Genomic DNA, 16,215 nt, shown 5'->3' on the forward strand with positions numbered 1-16,215 from the left:
TATTTAGAGCAAAACAAAAGCAAAGTTGCTAAGGAATTTGACATTTTGACAAATTGGCTATCAACAGATGCCAAGAGATACACTCCATCTCTGTCATTTAAAAGACAACCCAACGCCACTATGCCAGGGGTCTTCAAATTTGGCAACTTTAAGACTTGTGGACTTCAACTCCCAGAATTCCTCAGCCAGTTCTGGCTGCCAAGTTTGAAGACCCCTGCACTTTGCATTTCCCAACCAGCAAACTTCACACACACACCCTCTTCCCTGATGATATTACAGAGCTTACAAATAAAACAGGAAAACAGTTAAGCTCAGAGAAAATGGAATATATAAAACTTAGCCTATTCAAACAGAAAATTAAGTGATATAAACAGAAGATCATGTAATAATTTATAATATGACATAGGGTTCCATATATTAGCAGAGGAGAGCTATGCATTAAGAACCACAAGTGATCTGAATTAAAAATGTAGATAAGAATCACTAAATGTTATACTTCTATGAGCACTGTATAGATGGTTGAATGTTAAAGCTATTCTGTAAGAAATATTTTAAACAGTACTGTTTTTCAGGTCTAGTTCATTTACTAGACCTGTACATTTACAGGTGACTAAAATAAAAGCTAAGTGGATGTATACTAAGTCACAGTGTGAATTAAAAAAATATATCTAAAAATTATATAGATATAAATATAGATAGTTGAAGATTAAAGCTAATGTATAGGAAATAGTAGCTAACTGGGTTTACTTATCCCAGTGATATTTCATCAGTGTTTATTTGTTATGGCTTACTACAGGGATTGTCCAGCTGTGGGATCATGATCAAACATCACAGGTTTCCAAGTGTTTCTACATTTGTTCCTCTAAAAGCCCATCTGGGCTTCTAAGAATTCTCTTTCTAATCTGTTCTTTGAATTCATTTCTTTGACTGTACAGCCAACAATCCTCTTCTAAGATCTGGTTCTTAAGATCAGGAACCCAAAACTCAATGTGCTTTTCCTGAAATTGCTAGGAGCAGAACCAAATTGTGATTGAGAGTCAATTTGGTGTGTGCAGAGAAGATAAAAGATACTGTATTGAATCCATTGATGCTAAAATGAGAGCTGGCACCGTGAACATAACTGAGCACCCGTTCATTAGTTTTTATTCATAGGGAGGAACACAGTCTCATTTATCATTCTAGGGCAGGGGTAGGCAACCTTGGCTCTTTTATGACTCGTGGACTTCAACTCCCAGAATTCCTAAGCCAGTGCTGAGGAATTCTGGGAGTTGAAGTCCACAAGTCATAAAAGGGCCAAGTTTGAAGACCCCTGGTACAGGTGTTTGCCATTGCTGCCTTGTGGAGGAAAAATGAGGGCTATCTCAGTCTAGCCTTATTTGTGGGTTTCCTCTTGGTTTTTCCATCCAAATACTAATCAGATCCAGCCCTTCTCATTTTTTTTGAGATCAAACAAGATCTGCTAGAGATATGCTTGCAAAGGCAAGCAACATTATGAATGAAAAGGGACCTTAATCAGATGTTTGGGGGGGGGGCAGGGGCTGCGATCACGACATTTTGTGCTAAAGCAAAATATTTTCTGCTTGAAAAGGAATCAAATATGTTTTTAGTAATAAAGATGCACATATTTTCAGATTCATAAAGGCGCTGAAGAACATGGCAGGGGAGAAAGCACTGAGCTAGTGATTCTGGACTGAAATTATCATGGATGAACTCCAACTTCTAATTGTTATAAGTCAGGATGTCCCAATCTTGGCAACTTTAAGAGGTGTGGACTTCAATTCCCAGAAGCATGGCTGGTTGGGGAATTCTGGGAATTGAAGTCCACACCTCTTAAAATTAGCAAGCTCAGCGTCCTAACCCACTGAGCCACCGCATCCCTTTGAGAATCTGTGGGTCTCAGAAAAGTACTTGCCCTCATCTAAGTCCCTGTGAAGTTCATTCATCAGATGTCCCAGGTAACTTCTGCCCATGATGAGACTTGAAAACTGACTGATATTTTATGTGTGTGGGTGTGCATTGTGTTTTAGGTTGTATATTTTGTACAAGTTTTTTCTTCATTTTAGCAGTGCGTATGTTCTATTAAGGGACGCGGTGGCTCAGTGGGTTAGGACGCTGAGCTTGTCGATCAAATGGTTGGCAGTTTGGCAGGTTGAATCCCGAGTGCCGCGTAGCAGAGTGAGCGCCTGTTCCTCGTCCCAGCTTCTGCCAACCTAGCAGTTCGAAAGCACGTAAAAATGCAAGTAGAAAAATAGGGACCACTACGGTGGGAAGGTAACAGCGTTCCGTACGCCTTTGGCGTCTAGTCATGCCGGCCACATGACCACAGAGACGTCCTCGGACAAGCGCTGGCTCTTCGGCTTTGAAACGGAAATGAGCACTGGCCCCTAGAGTTGGAAACGACTAGCACGCATGTGTGGGGGAACCTTTACCTTTATGTTCTATTAATAATAATAACATTAATTTATTTAAACATTAAATATATGTTTATCCCATGATACATGGGGTATGAAGGGCATATAAATTTAATACGTAAATAAAAACCTGTGATCTTATATTGTGATTAACGCAGCGTTTCTGAAGGGCATAGTGTTGCTAGAGAAGTCAGTTTTGAGGCTATAAAAACTATTCCCTCTCTTCCATATTGCTCCATTTGTTAGCATCTTCAGAAGATTATTCTCACAATAAAATGTGCTCCACTAGTTTGTTTAAAGGTAAAGGTTCCCCCACACATGCGTGCTAGTCATTTCCGACTCTAGGGGCCGGTGCTCATCTCCATTTCAAAGCCGAAGAGCCAGCGCTTGTCCGAGGACGTCTCTGTGGTCATGTGGCCGGCATGACTAGACGCCAAAGGCGCACGGAACGCTGTTACCTTCCCACCGTAGTGGTCCTTATTTTTCTACTTGCATTTTTACGTGCTTTCAAACTGCTAGGTTGGCAGAAGCTGGGACGAGTAACAGGCGCTCACTCTGTTACGCGGCACTCGGGATTCGACCCGCCAAACTGCCGACCTTCTGATCGACAAGCTCAGCGTCCTAACCCACTGAGCCACCACGTCCCATCTAGTTTGTTTAGACTCACCTAATTCACTTTTAATGAAATAACACTTTCTTTTCATTTATTTGGCACATGAACAATTTGATTTTGAGTTGATGTTTCTATGTTTCTGCTATCTACTACTAACTAAGACTATGTAGCCAACCTCTCTATTTTAAGATGGCTCTAAGAAGAACTCTGAATTCTACTTCTTGGTGGTGAAATAGTACAGTACTAAGTATTGTAGAAACAGGAAATCACTGTGGGATCCTCGGTGCTCTGTGAGCTTGGTGGTTTTCTTGCAGACATTTCATTACCAAACTAGGTAACTTCCCCAGTGCTTAAAGGGTTTGCTTTTATTTTTATATACTGTACCAGTGGCTTGCCTTGGAAGTATGGGTGATTCCTTGATTACACTACTGTTTACAGTTGGCTTGTTTGTCTGTATTGGTAGTTCCTTGATTGTGGCATTGTTTACTTTTTGATTGTCAGTCTAGTGTTGGTCTTCGTGTTAATTTCTACTCATATGGATGTTGATTGCTTGTGAGGAGGTTCTGTGGTCTTTTGGCTTCCTTTTGGGCATTTTGACTGTCTCTTTTGAGCGGTGTGTAGATGTTGTTTATCTCTATGTACTCTGTTAATGGCCGATTTATCTGAGTGCTAGGTTGGCACGAGCGGTTTACAGTGTCAGCATATTGCCCCCAACAATCGCGGGTTCTCATTTTACCAACCTTGGAAGGATGGAAGACTGAGTCAATTCCATAGCTTTTTCCCCCTGTGTTTCTTCTACATGCTGGCTAGATTAACGTAGGATAGGGAGGAGTTACTTGAGTGTTCTTCTCACGTATAGATGAGAGCAAGTTCTCCGCCAGTTTGCTTCAAAAGAGCAAAAACCACTTTTACCAAGAGGAGGAAGAAAATGTGCTCATTATATATTCCTTTGCTGAAGGAATATTATTCCTACATTTACTGAACTTTTAAGTATTTTTGAAGGGCAAGCAAGGCCTTCAGAGAGATGAGATAGAACAGGGGTCAGCAACCTGAAACAGTGAAAGAGCCACTCGGAACCGGTTCCCTCACAAAAGGAAAAACTGGGAGCCGCAAAAAATGTGTGCGCATGCGCACACATGTGCGGGACAGGGTTTGACTGAAGAGTGGAGCCAAGGCGAGATATGCACCTACCCTGCATATTTGAATTGATTGGTTGAACTTTTTTAGTCCCACTTTTTTTTTTGGACTGCACATGGCAGAGGACTGGGAGCCGCAGGAGACGGCTGAAAGAGCCGCATGCGGCTCCGGAGCCGCGGGTTGCAGACCTGTGAGATAGAAGAATCCAGAGCAGAGATGGGGTGGACTTTTTACTGATTTCTGAACTGAATTGGAGACAATAGCTACCTACCTGTGTTTATCTTGTCAATAATTCATTTTTCATTTCTTACCTGCATGCTATGTTTGTCAGTGAATAGGGTTCATAACTAAGTGATAAGAAAAACATAATTAAGTGATAGGATTTTCACAGCATTATAACCTCCTGGCAGCACTATTATTTTGATATTCTAGTCTGTTGCAACACTCCATCCTATCTTATCCAAATAGACTTTATTTCAAAGTTACCTTAAGTGCATCTGCTCCTGATTCTTCTACTGCAAGTACCTAATCCTCACGGACAGACAACTAATAAAAATTGGATGCATCAGAACGCAACTTATTTTGTTCTGGAAAACTCAATATTTCTCCTCTCACCCTTCCTTTCCTCCTTTGCTGTTTTTCTTTAGATTTGGCAGATTGCAAATTGATGACATTTCCCATCGCCCTTTATAAAGTCATGAGGCATGTGGCTGAAGGCATACATCTCATCACGTTGGCCAATAATGAGCTGAAGTTTGTAACCAGCAAATTCATTATCACTTTTAGCCAGCTGAGAGGTAGGTGTGCATTTCTGAGGGTAACAAGAACGAGGAGGTGCCTCCGTGGTTGCTATTCCTTTTTCAAATGTTAGGACTTTAAAAATGTATTTATTCTGTGTGTTACATATTTTTTTCTCAGTGACCATGAATATAATGTTATAGATTGACAGTAGATCAGTAATTATCAAAATATAGATAGTCCTCAACATACAATGGTTCGTTTAGTGACCACTTGAAGTTACAACGGCACCGAAAAAAGTGACATGACCGATTTTCATACGACCATTACAGCGTCCCCGTGGTCATGTGAGAAGAATTCAGATGCTCAACAACTGATTCATATTTATGATGATTGCAGAATCCTGGATTCATGCGATCACCTTCTGCAACCAAAGTCAGTGTGGTTTTCAGATTTATTTAACAAACTTTTTACTAATTTAACAACTGTAGTGATTCACTTAACAAATGTGGCAAGAGAGGTGGTAAAATGTGGCAAAACTCACCTAAGAAGCGCCTCACTTAGCAACATAAATGTTGGGCTCAATTGTGATCGTAAGTCAAGGACTACCTATAAAAGAGTCTCTTTGGGGAGAGATGGGTGGCAAGTAAATTAATAATAGATAAATAAAATTAAGGTAAAGGTAAAGGTTCCCCCACACATGCGTGCTAGTATCAAATATTATCAGCAATGTGATAATCTTAGCTTCTCACAGCCTCAAATGTATGACAGGTAAGATGTGAATCCAAGCAAAAGAAAAATTACTTGGGGGGAGACTTCTGTAAGATATATATATATATTTATTTTATTTATTTTATTTTTATTTTTATTCCATTTATATCCCGCCCTTCTCCGAAGACTCAGGGCGGCTTACAAGCTTAGCAGTAGTCTTCATTCTATGTATATGCCTGCTTATTAGGGCTTTCACACACACCCCAAGCGGCATTATTACAAAGTCAGCTTATTGCCCCCAACAATCTGGGTCCTCATTTTACCTACCTCGGAAGGATGGAAGGCTGAGTCAACCTTGAGCCTGGTGGGACGCGAACCTGCACTAATTGCAGGCAGCTGGTGTTACTTAAGGAGGCATTAGCCCACTGCTAATTGAACCTTCTTACTGTTGGGATCACATTGTTACTTTGCCTTGCAGCCAAGTTGAGGTTTTGCTGTATCTTTCCTTTTCTAATAGAGTTCTTTGCAGTGTAGAATACTCCTATGTCCCTCAGCAACCTACCACTTTTATTGTTTTCATTTAAGCCAGAGGTTCCCAAACAGGTCTCATTCCCATGAATGTCTGAACAGCTTAGGGCATTTTTTAAAAAACAAACAAACTTACATGGGGAAAATGGAACCACTTTCAAAACTCACTAGTCTTCCCTTTCTCTGTACAAGCTAGCTGCAGGCAATTGTGAGAATCTCTTGATAGGTAGATTAAAATTTAATTTTTAAAAGCAAGGGGTATATTATCTCATGCCAGCTACATTAGTTACATTTGGAGGGAGGTCACTCAAAATCTTTTATCACAAAGCTTGAGAACGAGCTAGTATCCCATTTGTGGAAAGCAGAATATTGGCACAGCTCTGTTGCCAGTAAAGTAGTTGATAGTGTTGATGTCTGTTGTCAACAGTTCAGGAAACGTGTGTGTGTGTGTGTGTGTAAAATACTGATTTTGTACACGGAAGATAGGAATGATTTTTTAATAAATGAGAAGAAGAACTAGCATAATATTTTCTAAGACGAATAAATGATTATTCCCTGACAGATTTAATTACCTCCTCCAAAGATTGAAAGTTTTTTTTGCTGAAAAGTTGTAAAAGTTAGAGGGCATTTGAGGAATATCTAGAGTGAACGTATAACCAAATTGCTATGTACAAATAATGTGAGCTTTGATGAAATATATACTGAGGAAGCAGCAATATGTGGTTGTAATGAGATTCAACAGAGGCACAGAACAAAACTTCATAGTCTGTTTTGATAAACCAATTCCAACAGACAAAACGTTCGACTGAGAAAATAATATTTATAGAGGAAAGATTTATATTGTTGCTTATGTTTATTTTTTTAAAGCTTTACCTACTGCTAGCCATTCATACGTGCTGGAGTACGTTGTGTGGCCCTAGCTCGGCAGATGCCTTAGTGGAAGCCTGGGAAAGGACGGCCACTGAGGCTCTTGACCGAGTTGTACCCCTGCAGCCCCTGACCCGGTGCAGATCCCGTTGAGCTCCATGGTTCTCTGCGGAGCTCCGGGAGATGAAGCGTCGGAGACGGGGCCTAGAGAGCGGTTGGAGATCCAGCCGATCCGAATTGCGACTAAGAGCCCACATTAGGTCTTATCTCGCTGCGATAAGGGAGGCGAGGTCTAACCACTTCGCCACCCTTATCGCGTCCGCAGATAATCGCCCGGCCGCCCTGTTTAGGGTGACTCGCTCCCTCCTAAATCAGGAGGTGAGGGAGGATCCCTTGCAGGGTCGTGCCGAGGAGTTTAACCAACATCTGTCAGACAAAATCGCTCGGATTCGGACCGGTCTGGACTCTGACTGGGCAGAGTCTGGCGATCAGGACACGGGCGGTCTTGTCGATACCACCTGGGATGAGTTTGATTCTGTGACTCCGGAGGAAGTGGACAGGATCATGGGGAGGCTGAGCACCACCACATGTTTATTGGACCCGTGCCCTTCCTGGCTGGTTTATGCAGCCCGGGAGAGGACACGCAGCTGGTTCCAGGCAGTTATATCGGCTTCTTTGAACGAGGGTAGCTTCCCCGCCGTCTTGAAAGAGGCGGTGGTGTGGCCCCTCCTCAAGAAGCCTGCCTTGGACCCAGCTGTATTGAATAACTTCCGTCCTGTCTCCAACCTTCACTTTCTTGCGAAGGTTGTTGAGAGTGTGGTGGCACATCAGCTCCCTCTGGTCCTGGATGAAGCGGATTATCTAGACCCGTACCAATCGGGTTTCAGGCCCGGGCACAGCACGGAGATGGCATTGGTCGCGCTGGTGAATGATCTCTGGAGGGCTCGGGACAGGGGACATTCCTCTGTTCTAGTCCTATTAGACCTCTCAGCGGCTTTCGATACCATCGACCATGGTATCTTGCTGCGGCGTCTCAGGGGATTGGGAGTGGGAGGCACGGTCTTACAGTGGTTCTCCTCCTATCTCCAGGGACGTTCGTAGTCGGTGTTGGCAGGAGGGCAGAGGTCGACCGCAAGGTCTCTCGTTTGTGGAGTTCCTCAGGGGTCGGTCCTCTCGCCTCTCCTGTTCAACATCTACATGAAACCGCTGGGTGAGATCATTCGTGGTTTTGGAGTTGGGTGTCATCAGTATGCTGATGATACCCAGCTTTTCCTTTCGACCCCAAACCACCCCAGTGATGCCCTCAACGTGATGTCCCGTTGCCTGGAGGCGGTTCGGGTCTGGATGGGGAGGAACAGACTTCAACTCAACCCCGACAAGACTGAGTGGCTTTGCATACCTTCATCCCGGGTTTATTCGGACATTCCACCTCTTGCTATGGGGGGTGAACTATTACCCCCCGTAGATAGGGCTCGCAACTTGGGAGTCCTCCTAGATTCACGGCTCACCTTGGAAGACCATATAGGAGCTGTGACTAGGGGGGCTTTCGCCCAGGTTCGCCTGGTGCGCCAGTTGCGGCCCTATCTAAGCCGGGATGATTTATGCACGGTCACTCATGCGCTCGTGGCCTCTCGTCTGGACTACTGCAACGCTCTCTACATGGGGCTGCCCTTGAGGACCACCCGGAAGCTCCAACTGGTACAGAATGCAGCCGCGAGAGTTGTGTTGGGAGTCTCCCGATACTCCCACGTTACACCTTTGCTCCGTGAGCTGCATTGGTTACCAGTTGCCTTCCGGGTGAGATTCAAGTTACTAGTAATGGTGTTCAAAGCCCTCCATGGCAGGGGGCCGGAGTACCTCAGGGAACATCTGCTGCCGGCATCAAGCTCCCTGCGCCCTGTGCGTTCCCACAGAGAGGGCCTCCTCAGGGTGCCACCGATCAGAGAATGTTGATTGGTGGCCCCCAGGGGGAGAGCCTTCTCTGTGGGCGCTCCGGAGCTGTGGAATCAGTTACCGGTAGAGCTCCGGATGGCGCCCGATCTTCGCTCCTTTCGTCGCGATCTCAAGACGTTTTTGTTTGTACAAGCCGGCCTAGCCTGATGGGGATTGGTGGGGTTTTTTATTTTTTGTATTCTTAATTTTATCTTTGGGGTTTTATAATTGTATACCAATTGTTTTAAAATTGGGCAATCATTTAATTTCTTTTTAATATTTGTATTTTGTATTTTACTCTTGCCCTGTGAACCGCCCTGAGTCCTCAGGGAGAAGGGCGGTATAGAAATATTATTAAATTAAAATTAAATTAAATTAAATTATAAATCATTTAATCATCAATTAAGCTTTGATGCAAAAAATATGAAATGATGAAAGAATCCGTGGAAGGAAAATTTAAGTGTCCCTCTCAACAATATTTATCAAGTATCCTAGCTGTGTCTGTCTTATACTGTTGAAATAAATATCTATAGCATTGTCATTACCTAAACATTTAGCTGGAAGGCCAAGAATATAAATTAGGAAACCTTATAGAGTTGGGGGCTTCTTCCACACTGTAAACCATAGTGAAGTGCAAGGGCCTGACTCAGAAAAAGGAGATTTTGTGAGGCAGGCAAGTAAGCAAGACAAAAACCCCGTTTGGTTGGATCATATTTCCTGATGAATTAAATTTCAATTAAAGGTTTTAAACTAGTTGAATGAAATGTGGTGACAGAAGACCAACTCCGTATCTATTCAGTATAGGTAGTCCTTGTCTTACGACCACAATTGAACCCAAAATTTTGGTTGCTAAGTGAAACAGTTGTTAAGCGAATTGTGGCAGTTGTTAAGTTAGTGACATGGTGGTTAAGTGAATTAACTGACTTGGCTTGTAAGAAGGTCACAAAAGGTGATCCCAGCTTCTGGAGGCAGGTTGTTCCACTGGTTAATTGTTCTAAATGTCAGGAAGCTTCTCCTTAGTTTTAGGTTGCTTCTCTCCTTGATTAGTTTCCATCCGTTGCTTCTTGTCCTGCCTTCAGGTGCTTTGGAGAATAGCTTGACTCCCTCTTCTTTGTGGCGGCCCCTGAGATATCGGAAGACTGCTATCATGTCCCCCCTCGTCCTTCTCTTCATTAGACTAGACATACCCAATTCCAGCAGCCGTTCCTTATATGTTTTAGCTTCCAGTCCCCTAATCAACTTTGTTGCTCTTCTCTGTACTCTTTCTAGAGTCTCAACATCTTTTTTTACATTGTGGTGACCAAAACTGGATGCAGTATTCCAAGTGTGGCCTTACCAAGGCATTGTAAAGTGGTATTAATACTTCATGTGATCTTGATTCTATTCCTCTGTTATATTATAAATGGTTGCAAAACAGGTCTTTTTTTACAGCAGTTGTTAAATCAATTCGGTGGTCTTCTATGGGTGTAGTTTTGCCAAAAATCAGAGATAGGTGCTGGTTTTCAGCAAAACCTTTATAAAACATGATCATTTGATTATGGAATGCTGCAAATGCAGCCATGTTTGCCAAGCTTGTGACTATGGAAGGGCCTGACTGTCATAACACCCATTTTTCATTTGGTTATGGTTGCTAAGCAACTGGTCATGAATCAAGGACTACCTGTAAATTCTCCATTATGCTAATTTCTTTCTGCTCTCTTCAATTAATTTAATTTTCTCTTTTGACCTGAAGAGGGAGCTCCATCATAATGAATGCTTATCTGAAATGAAATTACAATATTCATTTGAAAATATTTTAATTTCTATTTAATGTTTAGTATAGCTTAAGTAAATTTCTTTGTGTCATCTCCCCTCATACTAGTCATTCGTTAAATTATAAAGAATTACTGGACTTTCTTTTTTTAGAACTTTCTTTTTTCTTCTTCTACTCTTAATGTTATAATTTGCTTTGCTTGAATTGAATGAATAGAATTTCTTACTGTTCTTCCTAATAAAGCAGAAAGAAGCATAATAGAAAAATCAGACAAAACCCTGCTGGATTCTTTGTTTCCTCAGCTTGAAGAATTTCTTACAGGAAATTGCATACAAGGAAAGATGATCTTTTTAAATTAACTGAATAAACATATTAATATTTAGAAACAGCACATGATTTTGTTAAGGCTAATATTAAACCTCATAAATTAATGGCTCAAATAGAACCTCAGAGTAAAGAATAACATACTAACAGTGTAGGAAGGGACCTTAGAGGTCTTCTAGTCCAGGGCTTTTCAACCAGTGGTACAGGTACCACCTGTGGTACATTGACACCTGGCAGGTGGTACGTGACCATCCTAGAAAAGTGGTAGCGAGGGAGGGGAATGAGCTGAACTGGTGGCAGCACCGCACAAGCCTAAGCGAGAGATGGCTGGAGCTGCAGGGCTGTCAGGGCTCAGTGGAAGCGCCAGGATCAGCGCCAGGCTCCAGCTGGAGCTCGGTGCTGATCCTGGCGCTTCTGCTGAGCCCAGAAGAAGTGCCAATCAGCTGGAATGTTGCAGCATCTCCAGGGTCTTGTGATTTACATTCAGATGCTAATAACAATAATCAGTTGGAAGGGACCTTGGAGGTCATCTATAGGAAACCCTATACCATTTCAGGCAAATGGCTGTCCAGTCTCTTCTTAAAAACTTCTGGTGTTGGAGCATTCACAGCTTCTGGAGGCAGGTTGTTCCACTGGTTATTTCTAACTGTCAGGAAGTTTCTCCTTAGTTCTAGGTTGCTTCACTCCTTGACTACTTTCCATCCATTGCTTCTTGTCCTGCTTTCAGGTGCTTTGGAGAATAGCTTGACTCCCTCTTCTTTGTGGCAGCCCCTGAGATATTGGAACACTGCTATCATGTCACCCCTCACCCTTCTCTTCATTAAACTACACATACCCAATTCCAGCAACCGTTCCCTATATGTTTTAGCCTCCAGTCCCCCAATCATATTTGTTGCTCTTTTTTGTACTCTTTCTAGAGTCTCAACATCTTTTTTACATTGTGGTGACCAAAACTGGATGCAGTATTCCAAGTGTGACCTTACCAAGGCATTGTAAAGTGGTATTAGTACTTCACGTGATCTTGATTCTATACCTCTGTTAATGCAGCCTAGCACCGTGTTGGCTTTTTTGGCAGCTGCAGCACACTGCTGGCTCATATTGAAGTGATTGTCCACTAGGACTCCGATCCCTCTCACAGTTACTAATATTGAGCAAGGTACCACCTATACTATACCTGTGCATTTGATTTTTCCTGCCTAAATGTAGAACCTTACTTTTTTCACCATTGAATTTCATTTTGTTAGATAGTGCCCAGTGTTTGAGTCTGTCCAGATCCTCCTGTATCTTAAGCCTATCTTCTGGAGTATTGGCTATTCCTGCCAGCTTGGTGTCATCTGCAAATTTGATGAGTTCCCCATCTATCCCCTCATCCAAATCGTTAATGAAGATGTTGAATCAGATGCTTGGCAACTGATTCATATTTATGACGGTCACAGTGTCCCAGGGTCGTATAAAGTGACCAAAACTTGCTGCAAGCAGCCAGCAGAGGGGGGGGAGAATAAAAACCAACCCCCCACCCCACCCCCACTGCCAATCCTCAACAGAAATGCTCACAACAATGAAAACCTCGGAGAGGAGGAAGAGCGCCACCAGGCAGGCAGGCAGGCAGGTGCCTTGCTCAGCTGTGGCTGGGGGGGGGGCACTTTTTTCAGTGCCATTGTAACTTCGAACAGTCACTAAGCGAACTGTTGTAAGTTGAGGACTACCTGTACTTCATCACTTTTTTACTTTTTTCTTTTTTTGTCATCAAGTTTTTGACACCTTGCTAGGCGACTGGTGGTATTCGGATGTTGCCATATCCTAAAAGTGGTACAGTGGGTGAAAAGGTTGAAAAGCCCTGTTCTGGTCCAGTCTCCTGCTCAAGCATGTCAGAAAAAATGGCTGTCCAGTCTCTTGTTAATAGTCTCCAGTGACTGAGCACCCACAGTTTCTGAAGGCAAGCCGTTCCACTGATTAATTATTCTCACTTATAGAAAATTTCTCCTTAGTTCTAGGTTGCTTCTTCCTTGATTAGTTTCCATTCATTTTTTTATGTATTACCTTCTGGTGCTTTGGAAATACGTTGACTCCCTCTTCTTTATGGCGGCCCCTCAAATATTGGAACATATTGCAAAGACATTGCAGAATTGCAATTTTTAGTTCTAAAGTCTCAGCAAGCAGAACTTAACAAAGAAGAAGCCACATTATATTTGGCAAAAAATATTTAAAGTTCAATCTCTACCTGAGAATTAATATAAAGAAGACTGGGAAAAGAAAAAAGATTCATGTTGGCACAGTCAAACTACTGGAAATTTAGTAAATCTACAGACTATTTTTTTTTAGTGGCACAAAGGACAAAAGTGCCATGGCATATAAGTGTCAAATTCATATTTTTGTAGACTGAAGAGGCAATAGAAGAACTAGAAAAATTAAACTCCTTTATACCTTGGAGATACAGTAATTGAGATTTTACCAGATGAACCTCCGTAAACAGATAAGAGAATATACACAGTTTGAAAATCTTGACTAGTCAAGACAGATATTGACTTTTTAATGTTTTGGATACAAATGTGGATTTTAAAATTTATATTCCTCTCACAGAGGGAGCAAATACTCTTCAAAAAAGAAGAATATTTAATTATTTTTAAAAATTGAAACGAGGTATAGGGTGTTTAGAAGAAATGCATATTGAAAAAAGGATAGCGAATATTTGATCAGCAAAAATTTGGATGAAGAACTTATGTTAGTGGGAGTCCTAAAGAGAAACAAGATGGTTCTGAATGTACACCTCCAATTTTAGCCAGAACTTATTTTTATTGATGTTTATGGTAGATATGTGAAGGTTGAAGTTACTCTGCATGGGACCAATTGGGACTTTGATAATGGGAATTTATGCACAAAGCGAGGAAAAAGTAACACTCTATAAAGGCTTTATGGATAAACTAATGGATCTACTATATGAAAATTGGTGTTCGATGAGAGACTAGAATGGAGTAATCTGCCCATAAAAAGATGGAATTTGGAGAAAAACATTCAAACAACACAAGGTGTAAATTGCCTTTTTAAAAAAAATGTGGACAATTTAGAGCTTGGAAATGCATGGAGATATAAAACTGGTAATGCAAAAAATACACTTATCTTTCTGATGAGCACTGATGATGTTACCTAGTTTGGGCAATGAAATGTCTGCAAAAAAACAAACTCAGTGAGCATCAAGGACACCTCTCTTATTTTTCTGAAAAACATAAACATTTCTCAAGAATCAACATGTTTTGGATATCTAAGAATTTGGCTACCAGTGTTCAGAAAATACAGATACAGCCAAAGATGTTTTCAGACCACAACCAAATGACCTTAGCCTTTTTTAAAAAAAAATCAGTTCCTTAACATGGAGGTTAAGTGAAATGTTTCCAAAAGAAACAGGTAACACAAATTTGTAAAAAGAAATTGAAATATTTTTTTCTTCTTAGTAAAGGTACAGACATAAAGATGATTTAGGACACAGGTAAAGCTTTTATGAGGAACTATTCTATAACAGGCTTTAAAAAAGAGAGCAATTTTAGATGAGATAAAAATGAAAGAAGTATTAAAAAATCTCCATTAAACACCATTTGACAAGAAATTAAACTTCTACCATAGCAATTATAACAGCAGTTGTCTGTTAACAGCACAAGAAATGGAGGTAAAAATGAACTACATAAAACAAAAGAATTTTGAATTTGCAAATAGACTAGGAAAATAAATAGTTGACATATAAAACTGTGGAAAGAAAAACAGAAAAAAATGATAATTCAAATTTATATTGAAATGTAGACAACATGAAGGATTATTTTATGTAAAGTACTTCTTGAAAATGCAGAAGGTGCTTTCTTAATTTTTGGAGATCTAGAGGGCTGTTCTTTTTTACCATACATGGATAAAGCAGTTTTATCTAATAGAAATAATGGTAAATTTCCTCAAAATGTCTTATTCTATATTTTGCTACTATCTCTCCTGGATGCGTGGAGATCTAAACACCTTTCAAAGGGAAAGAGTATAATTTATGTTCTCCAGCTTAATATAACTTGTTCGAAGAGAGATTTATATTAGGTTTCTAATTTACTCAGTGGTGGGATTCAAATATGTGAACAACTGGTTCTCTGTGTGGATGCCGCTTCTGGAAGTCCATTCTGATCCTGGGCTACAAAAAATTAGCTACCGGTTATGCCGAAGTGGTGCGAACCAGCTGAATCCCACCACTGAATTTACTCTTAATTAATTGCACATATGGAGCTCTTCCCGATGCAGATGATAATCTGATAATTTTAAGGCTAAACAGAAACATTTTCAGATCAAAAAGTAGGATTCAATTATTTTTTGCTCTTACAAGAGGATTCCAGCTGGAATAAACAGCTTCTTTCAAATCAACGTACTCTCTCAAGTCTCCTTATGTACAATATATGATGCTAGCAAAAGCATTTTTGAGAAATTGGTTTATCCCTCTGGCATCAGTAGAAAGAAAGGTGTGCAAAAATAGAAGAATATATTACTGAATGATCTGGAATAATTGTATTCAAGGAACGCTTAATCCAGTCTCATATTTAGAACAAAAGATAAATGCAATACAAAATTGGATAGATTTACTAGATGTAAATGTTATTTATATATATGTTATTAATCTGCATAATTGTATACAGGTACAGCGTACTTAATCAAGAAGGCTAAAATACCTTAGTTGGGAGCTTATGCAAATAAAATGAAGGATTACCACATTGATCTGTATAATCTTATTCTACATTCTAGACTTCAGTTGTTTTATTAAGTATTGTGAATCTCTCTCTCTCTGTCATCTTCATCTGTGATGTTTTAGAAATTTTAAACTTTTCTCAAAATATTGCATTGTGGAATGCCTCTATTCATAACACCCATTCCATTTCTCATTTTCTAACAGTCATCCCATCTTTGTTGAAACTCTCTGAATAAGTTAAGTCCTGGAGGGCTGTTTTGGTAGATTCCCTCTGCCTCTGTTTAAAACCTTTTGAGGAAGACTGCTTTCACATCTGTATATATTGCAGCTGCCTTGAATAAAGGTAGTCCTCGACTTACAATCACAATTGAGCCCAACATTTCGGTTGCTGGGCAAGACAGTTGTTAAATGAGTTTTGCCCGATTTTATGACCTTTCTTGCCACAATTGCTAAGTGAATCGCTGTGGTTGTTGGTTTTTAAGTGAATCTGGCTTCC

At 40.8% G+C, this 16,215-nt stretch overlaps 1 protein-coding gene across 1 annotated transcript in view; it reads left to right on the forward strand.

The window, feature by feature from the left end:
* LRRC20 (leucine rich repeat containing 20) overlaps window positions 1-16,215 on the forward strand; it is a 94,039-nt gene that overhangs the window by 18,915 nt on the left and 58,909 nt on the right. Inside the window, exon 3 of the mRNA XM_081329319.1 lies at window positions 4,809-4,958. Coding sequence (XP_081185445.1) covers window positions 4,809-4,958 — 150 coding nt within the window. The remainder of the gene's footprint in view (window positions 1-4,808; window positions 4,959-16,215) is intronic.

Source organism: Vipera berus (genome assembly GCF_964194415.1).
Source record: "Vipera berus genome assembly, chromosome: 5".
Lineage (NCBI taxonomy): Eukaryota > Metazoa > Chordata > Lepidosauria > Squamata > Viperidae > Vipera > Vipera berus.